The 9,189-nt window shown below is 35.6% G+C and overlaps 1 protein-coding gene across 1 annotated transcript; it reads right to left on the reverse strand.

Annotated features, from left to right (window-relative positions):
• Window positions 1–1,062: 1,062 nt before the first annotated feature.
• LOC113755409 (ankyrin repeat and zinc finger domain-containing protein 1-like) lies at window positions 1,063–6,164 on the reverse strand. Its single transcript, XM_027299415.1, has 7 exons — window positions 5,728–6,164; window positions 4,256–4,716; window positions 3,569–3,683; window positions 2,708–3,397; window positions 2,237–2,314; window positions 1,770–1,877; window positions 1,063–1,481 (listed from the first exon to the last, which is right to left on the reverse strand). The coding sequence occupies exons 1-7, from the start codon at window positions 6,097–6,099 to the stop codon at window positions 1,215–1,217; spliced, it is 2,091 nt and encodes a 696-aa protein (XP_027155216.1). The 5' UTR covers window positions 6,100–6,164; the 3' UTR covers window positions 1,063–1,214.
• Between the last annotated feature and the right edge of the window lie 3,025 nt (window positions 6,165–9,189).

Below are 9,189 nucleotides of genomic sequence, written 5' to 3' on the forward strand. Positions count from 1 at the left end.
TTTAAAGAAATTAATTGTTAAATCAATGGAATAATTTACCTTCGAAGTATTAATTTTAGCATAACAAGACCAAGTAGTTTATTAGTTTAGCGGAAGTGTATTATTTTTCACTTAAAATTATGGTCACGCACTTATTTGCGAGCAAATAGATAAATAAAAAAAAATGGTGCTAATATTTATTAAAGAATTAGAAATGCAAATAAAATATGAAATAATCTTTGCATATATTTTCAGGGTTCTCACTATATAAATATATAATGAATGTTAGCTGCTGAATCACTAAAATTTGGTTTCAACAAATGCTATTCAGTTCTAAATTTTTGTCAACGATGATTTTCAAAAGCCCATCATTCTCCCGGACCTCCTACTGCTAATGATCAATGAAACTGCCCTCCATGTAACGCACCAAAACGATGAACAGAGATCTCTTTTTTCCTCAAAAGAAGTAAAAGGATAATATCGTAGGAGGCTAACATACCCTGATATGTTTTGGTCATTTATCTTTGTCATTTTTTCTTGTTTTGCCAAAATGAGGATATATTCGTCCTGTAATATCTCTTCTTCTATTTTTTTTTTTCCACTTCCATTGCCTTTCTGCATATGGATTCTCTGCCAGTGAAAAATGAAAGCCCCCCATGAATTTGACTACTTCTGCATCAAGATAGTTAGTAACGTATAGTACCAACAAATTTTGACCCATCAATCCAAAAAGGGGAGATGTATAAAGACAAACTAAGATAAAAAATAAAAATAAAAAAACACTCAAAGTAGCTGCAACAATCTCCTAAAAGGATCGTCGTGAATTTAAACCCCAACAACTAACTGGTTAAGTGTTTTTTTGTCATTTCTCCAAGATATAAAGTTGTCGACTTGCTTGCCCAGAATTTCTCGATTATTAATTTTGTTTCAGATTTAAACCAAAAAAAAAAAGAAAAAGAAAGAGCAAGTTGAGCGCCAGGTAAAGGTTCGGCAGGGTTTCCATTTAAGGATTACAGATTCTTCACAGGGCACTGCTATTGCACAAATAGCAGAACTTTCTCCCGGGGTTTTTTTTGGGGGGGGGGGGGGGGGGGGAGCGAGGGGGTGAATTTTCTGAACAAAAATTTTCTAAGCTCACTTTATCAATTGCCATATTCGATTATTAATACAAGAATTGAAGTTCCTTCAACTTTCTACAAGTATAGTAAAAATAATCAATAATAAGATTAGGCTGCTCATCCATCATCAAGGATTTCTTTATGCACATGCATGCATGATGCGCTGCAGTACTTGTAATTATACCTGTGAAAGGGAACAATCCCAGCCAGTGAAACATGACAGCATGAACACAGACTGTCAGAAGTTTCTGTAACTTTTATTTGTGAACTAGAAGCCACTGATCCTGTGCCTTGAGGTCTGAGGGCTGCAGCTGCTGCTATTCTTCTCTCAGCAGCAGCAGCTCTCTTTTCCCTTTCTGCATCTTGAGCCCTTTTAAGACACTCCTGCTCAAAATACGGGTAGGATATCAGAAGGGTAGTAGTCTGGACTTGGGAAGAAAAGATGTGAACAACGGGAAATATAGACACAGGCTGGCCCCATCTTGCACTAACATTAAAAAACATAAACATAACATTATGGCTTATGAAACTTCAAGCTGATTAATTTGTAGTTCTCTTTTCCACTTCTATTTTTGTTTCGTAGAAAAGAAAACTAGTTTTTATTTTATTTTACTTTGTGTTATTGGGGATGGAGGGTGTTGGAGGTTATTTGTAAAGGAGGCAGAGAATAACCTCTTTAGACAAACTACTAGATTCAAACTGTCCTTTGAAACTGGAAATTGGAACGGATCCATGATTCTGCAACATGGGAGAAGCATTTTGGGATTGAGCAGCTTCAGCCTGTGCATTTTAGTCACAATAGTTACACATTGACAATAACACAAACTTTATAACCAAAGACTGGTGACATTCCTCGGGAATAACAAAGAATGTCAAAGAACAGCTTATAACAAATATATGACATATCAGAAAAGATTGACTGAACCTCATAAACAAAAGTCTAGGTCAGAGTCTCACAGGTAATAAAGAGAGAATAAATTATCTTAGTCTAAGATTTGAACTGAAAAATTTATAGAAAGATCAATTCAGCAAGCACAATTTGTTCCACAAAGAAGAGGTCAATCTTCCATTCTGCAAACTAAATGCTATTAATGATATCAAGAAATTATCAGTGTCACCAAAAAGAAAAATAGACGAACCTGAGCCTTCTTTTCTCTTGCTTTACGTAATTTCTTCAACTCTTTTGCCCTTGCTTTTCTCTTAGCATCTTTTTCAGCCTGTGCAGAATGTCAGAGAAATTTGAGTTATAACTTTTTCTGGACATGATACTCTTGCAAGTCTCTGCTAGCATCTCTGACACCAAAGGTCGTGTCACTACTCTAATCTAATAAAAGTAAAAGAGGCAAAGCAGCATCATCTGCAGCTAGACTGGCGTGTATCAAATTTCAGGAGTAGCAATTTGCAGGAAATAGGGAATCTACAGGAAGACGCTCCAGTGTTATTAGATCAATCAAACACCATTTTGCTTCAGGGAGCGTGACCTCTCAATAAATTATTCAGCAATTTTGACCAAAAGTTACTCACTTAAGCCAGAATTTCAAACCTTTACAACTTGACACTGTTGAAACAAAAAGTTTAAGTACGAACATGATAATGGAAAATCACATCACCTGCTTAATAGCTTGAGATTCCTCCATCTCTTTAGTCAATGCACTAGGAACTTTAGCAACATACCAATCCCATTTATCACGGTTCAATGCCATGAACCGTCTAAAAGTATTCCTGACTTCCTTTTCAGTAGCAAGCATATAGGGAGTACGACCTAGCTCATCTTTAATACAAGGATCCAAACCCTGTTCTAGAAGTTCCAAGACTTCTTGAGAATTCCCAGTCTTGGCTGCTTCGTGCAAAGGTGTGGATGCACAAACAATCTCACTCTCACTTTCAGGACTGCTTGATACATGCACATTTTCAAGTTTGTTGATAACCCCACAAATATCAGTAATTGCTTGATTATCCAAATTCTCTCCTGTGTCCATCTTCATAGACTCCACCTGGCCATCACTTGCAAGACTATCAGGTAGATATGCTTCCTTCCTTGTATTTGTTGGAGTAGACGACTTAATTTGCTCATCATTTTCAGAGGAAACCTGTGTCAACAAATTATATATCCTTCGAGCTTCTTTTAATGTAGGTCTCCGCACAGTCAAAGGAATATTTCGAATCACATGATGCTGGCAGTTGAAATTTGGTCTTTCCCCATCAAAAAATAGTTGATAGTTGCTAGAAGGAGCATAAAGGAAAACGCAAGATGAAACAGAGAAATAAGGCTTCCAGGCTGCTAGTAATTCTTGAATTTCCTGGACATCATATGAATAAGAGAATTAAAATTCACTACCGTTGTATTCTAAGGTAAAAACACAGAAAACATTGGACAAGTGAACTGGGTACAGATCAGAACAGTGGGCCAGCAAACTGTGTATAGAATAGCACATGACATCTTACTCATCTTAAAATTCAACCATCTATACCTTTTTTAGTGCAAGCTCATTATACCGGCGAAGTGAAGCTCCAGCAGAATGGACAGTCTTGCCACTTGCATCTTTTGATGACTGCCGTTTACCAGACTTGGCACGCACTACATATCTTCATAAAATAGCCAAGTTAGATGGAACTTCATTCATAAGTCTACACGGAAATCATCAACTATCAATTGACAAAGTTATACTGAATACTATATAAGTAGCCTCCATCCAGAATAGAGCTGTTAAGCAACCACAGTCGTTGATTTTGTCAAAACAAAAAAAGTACCATTAGCTAGCATTTCTAAGAGAAAAAATTATTTAGGCATTGAGTGTTCAATAAGTCTATAAAATCCAATCACATAAATTTTATGATATTGGCAAATGGGTGTCTACTCATCACTTTTATTTTTGTCACTTATCGAGCACATGAAAAGCTGTTTTGCAGACTTAACTAGTAAAACATGAATATGGTATTTTGTCCTATTTATTGTTAAAAGCAATAGCTAGATTTCTTTTCCAATACCATTTCAGACAATTAAGATAATTGCATCACATCTCTTTTCATTCATTTCCATGTTAACACACACCTCTTCTGTTTTCATGTATACTTGGAAGTATAGCTAGCAGTAATTTTGAAACGTGATGAGCAAAGTTAAATTCAGAAAGAGCTGGAGTTTATTAAAAGCTTCTAACCTGTGAAAAGTTTTATGAGCAACAATGGAGTTCCCATCAAAGACACAGCCAGCAAAATGCCCACCCCTTGCAAGTAACATCACTCTTAATCGGGTAGCATCCCTGGGCTCATGGATGACATATTTTAGTTTTTCAGTCACCTCCTTCTCTGTCAAGAAACATTCACCAAAGTCTGCAGCAATAGATTTGTCAATCTCAAACACAATATTCTCAGACTCGTTCAATAGCAAACATTTCCAAAATGACACTCTCTCTCCATTCTGCAATTGTAAAAACAACTTATGCTTGAGAACTCCCCCCAATCTACCATGCAAACCCATATTACGACCAGTTTCTGGCTCATCTTCTTCTGATGATCCTGAAATACTTGAAACGTCATAATCCTTGCATAAACTGTCAGAAGTTGTTTCATTGAAATCTTCCTCCTTCACAGTGCCTTTTCCAGCAATACTTAACTTTATCTGACACCAACAGCTCAGAAGTAAGGTGACTGTCCACGAAATTATAAGTTACAAATTCAAGAATGAGAGCAAAGCAAGTTGCTTTATTTTATCTGATATCATCAGCAATATACAAAACAGAATGAGGAGCATTTCTAGAACATGCACCAAAAAAAGACATAGCATAAGAACTAAACTATAGAAGAATCCCAACCACACGTTAAAAAAAAAAAAAAAAAAGAGTCACGGCATGTCTTTGACCATATTATTAACTCCACAAAAGAACAACTTTGCAGCGATTACGTCTTTAGGTCCAGTTAGCAAATAATTCAATAGCTACATCTTTCATTGCATCATCATACAAGGAAAAAAAGATGATATCAGAATTTTTATTTTCTTGTCTGAATGGAGAAAGACCTCAATTGTAAACATTAAAAACACCCTTCTCTCAAGGTCTCGATCTCAGGATCAACTTCTCTAAAATTTGACACTATTGCCATCTAGGATGTAAAAGTGAGAGCGTGTCACACTACAGTAAACTGCAAGCGAATGATGCCACCAAGGGCTGGCCTACTTATATTGATTCAAAACTTATTTAAACTAACCCCAAACCTATAATCATACGCCACCAAACCCCCCAAGCAGGAAACTTTTGCACCCAAGCCATGCCACACCACACCAGGATCCACCCACCACAGCTCTAGAATGACTACGATGACTCCAAGTGAGAAATATGCCATCAACCCCAGAATGGGTCAGGACGAGTTCCTAATATCAACTGGACTTAGTATTAACTAATGGTTGACAGTAATTTAGAACAGAACAATCCACATTAATCATAAATAGATTAAATTACAGGAACCAATAAAATAGAATATAACAAGAGGTAATACCGAAATAGTATCTTATGAAAGAAAATACCCAATTTTGTTGCAAGACAATAACACCACCAAAATACAAAAAACCTATGTTTGATTAATTTACCCCGAGTAACAAAGAAGATAAACAAAGGTAGAGAGTGGAGAAATATACATTGAGGCGATGAATGTCGGATTTAAAGTGAGAGCGCTGGTCTTGAAGAGACTCGAATTCGGCCTTACACGTATTGCAACTCCATCTCTCCATAGAACCACGACCACCAATTGCATTAGTATTCTCACTAATATTACTTTCTAAACATTCGTCTTCTTGATTTCTGGAAAAACCGTCATGAGCAGCGTCGTCCGCGGGAACTATTATTGAAGATGATGGAGATTGGAGGAAGCGGCAGGAGTCAAAAAAATCCGCCGGAAGTTCGAAGATTGAACGATGCGACTTCTCATCTTGACGATGTTGGTTTTTCTGTTGATAAGGATTATTGGCTTTGCCGGTGGAAGAGGTGGAGGAAGGAGCCTCGGTCGCCATCGTCGTCTACGGCGTCTGAGAATTTACTAGCAGTTAGGGAAGAATACCAACGGTGGCTTAGAACTAGAAGCACATCCTCCAGTCTTTGACTTACCCTTTTGACTTCCGAGTCCTTGGCTGGACATGTTAGGCTCAAACGACGTCGGAAGCTGGGATGCCAGTTGTTTTCTTTCTTTCTTTCTTTTCACCCTCGCCCTATTTTCTTTCTCTTTTTATTTTGAGCAAATAGAGAAAATGATGACTACTAAACTCTCTGAAATAGCACAATTTGAACACTGAAATTTTTCTCTTTTTATTATGAGCAAATGGCGAAAATCATTACTAAACTATCTAAAATGGCACAATCTGGTCACTTAACTTTTTTCCTTGTCAGAAATGTTATTTAACTCCTTCACCAAATGGCCCTTTTGGGATCAAGTATTATTTCAATTTAGTCATGTAAATCAAAATTGAACAGAAGCAACATTTAATCTATTATTGTACGTTTTCGAGGACAAAAGTGTCCTAAATTGCAGGTCATTTTTTGATTAATTTAGCAGAAAATGATCCAAAAGACTGTTCTAAAGAGTTGAGCAATCTCTTTGATTAAAAAAAGTTCAGTGACCAAACTGTACCATTTTAGATAATTTAATGGTCACTTTTGTCATTTACTCTTTTATTATTATTATTATAATTTAATGCTTTTGTGTATGTAAAAGAGAAAAATTTAACCTCAGTCCCAACCAAAACTTTTTTTTTCAATTTTGTCTACATCAGGAAATTAGCCCAAGCTTCGTTAGAAATATAAAATGTTAACTGACTTTAAAATTTACTGTTAGTCATATCCCACTGGAACCTAACCTACATACCCGGACACCCCTGTGTCAAAAAAAAAAAAAAAAAAAAAATCCACTGGACTAACTACGTAAATTTTTTTGTCTTGGGTTATAGTCTATGTTTTCAGGCTTGAATCGGATTGGTCGATCGAACCGATCTAATAAAAAATAGGTCAAATAATCGGTTCGATCCAACTTAAAAAGCTAGAGAGTAATAAATTCGGTAAAACCCGGGTCTGACCGGTGAATCAGTTAATTCTATTAAACCCGATTTTTGTCTTCCCCTTTTTTTTCCTAAATATTTTTTTTAAAACTTAAAGTCTTGACTATTGACTTCTGTCTTCCATTTGACCGACTAAATAGGCAAAAAAAAAAATCCCAGAAAAATAGGAAACAAAACCAAACCCTCTTCTCTTCTTCTTCGTCTCTTCAGCTCTTCTCTCTTGCCGCCGGGCTCCAAAAGCAAATTAATCAAAAACAAACGGGTGATAACTTGGATTCGGGCAAATGTTTGCTAATACGATTCGATTCGTATTATCAATGATTTTATTAAGAAATTTGAACAATTAGGCAAGTATTGAGTCGAAACAATCTTCTACTAGTGTTATTATTAGAGTTGACAATTATGCCCAAAACCCAATAACCCATCCAATCCACCCACTAATTTGAGAGATTGGGTTGGGTAAATTGGGTGTTGGGTCAAATTTGGGTTGGGTAATAAAAACCCACATATATTTTGGGTGGTTTGGGTATTTGTGTTGGGCACCCATTACCCAACTTAAGTTAAAAAAAATAAACAAATTAATTTTTTTGCTCAATGAAGGTCATTAGGAAGTTGTCGACCTGTAGAATTTAAATCTAGTTTCTTATTATTTGTTTGTTAGTTGCTAAATTTAGTATTTTGTAGCCAAATAATTAATTAATGTCTACTTGTTTCCTGTTTTTACGAAGTACTACTGTCATTGCGGGGGAATTGGTCCCGTATATTCTTAAAAAAAAAGGGAAAAAAAGAAACAAATTTTCAAAGTTTGGAAGCGGTCAATGTATGGATGCAGGCTATGCTGCTGCTTTTGGTCCAATTTGCCATCGTTTTTATATAGCGTAATTCCAGAAACCTCTCCTGAGATGAGATTTCTAACAATTTCACTAACCTTTTTAGAGTTTAAACAGTTAGTATGTGTGTGTATTTGTAAAAGTATATTAGGATGTATTTTAGTGTGTTTGTATGCTTAAAAATAGTGTGTTTGAAATGCATATTATTTACACCTTATTTACACACACTGATTTGCTTGTATCATCTACACATTTTTCAATCACCTTTCTATGTCACATACAGCCACCATCAAAAAAATGTTACAGTATTTTTTTCAGCAAATTATCTGCATAATTTACTATGCCAACACACTAATGTAGTTTCAAATGTAATTTTAGAAGTGAGTGTGCGTTTGTATCGTGAGTGTTTTAGTATGTGAAAATATGCTATCTAAATATAAAAATAATGTTTATGTGTAATGAAATTTTTTTGTTGTATGTGAAAATGTATTTGAGAGAGTTTATGTATCAAAATGCTATTAAATAATATATTGAGTCATATTTGGGTCAGGTTTTGGTGATGACGCCAATATAACCCAATCCAAAATTAACCAATTTAAGGTTAGCGCGGGATTGGTATAACCCATTTAAATGAAAATTCAATATTAACCCGCACAATTGTCAGGTATAGTTATTATTGTTGGTGGTTTCAACCTATCTCACAAAATCCTTCGAAAAAAAACCTATCTCACAAAATGAATTTGCACGGCCCCGTGACGAAATTCAAGCAAAGAATCACAACAGTTGAAGCCCATCCCGCTTGACCTAGCATATGCTCGGAACACCACCTATTAGTTTTAGGTATTTTTAACTTTTTCTAATTTTGATTTCTCAACCTTTCTATCTCTCAAATTCTCAAGTTTTCACTAATCTCTCAAATGTGGGATGTAGTGTCCGTTTCAGGCGGCAATGGTTTGATCTATCTTTACGCTTTTGCAATCATACACATCTTCCTCATAAGTTGATTCGATTAGTAAGGACGGATCACTTTCTCACAAAAGATTGCATGTTCGAATCCCGCTATCAATATTAGAGTTGTGTTGGTAGACAATCTGTAAGAATCTTTGCAAACAATTTATAGTTTTGAAAACATGTCTGACTTGTGATAGTAACTAGAGCCAAATACTCCAAAATTTTTTACTACAAAAAAAAAAATCATATAGATCTTCAACTAGGGTTGCAA

The sequence above is a fragment of the Coffea eugenioides genome, unplaced genomic scaffold, assembly GCF_003713205.1.
Source record: "Coffea eugenioides isolate CCC68of unplaced genomic scaffold, Ceug_1.0 ScVebR1_1470;HRSCAF=2323, whole genome shotgun sequence".
Classification (NCBI taxonomy): Eukaryota; Viridiplantae; Streptophyta; class Magnoliopsida; order Gentianales; family Rubiaceae; genus Coffea; species Coffea eugenioides.

Coding starts and splice junctions, on each gene's coding strand:
- LOC113755409 (XM_027299415.1), bottom strand. CDS start 6,099: ATGGCGACCGAGGCTCCTTCCTCCACCTCTTCCACCGGCAAAGCCAAT. Junction 3,684..4,255: donor GCTCATAAAACTTTTCACAG/GTTAGAAGCTTT, acceptor TATTTTATGAAG/ATATGTAGTGCGTGCCAAGT. Junction 2,315..2,707: donor AATCTCAAGCTATTAAGCAG/GTGATGTGATTT, acceptor CATTCTGCACAG/GCTGAAAAAGATGCTAAGAG.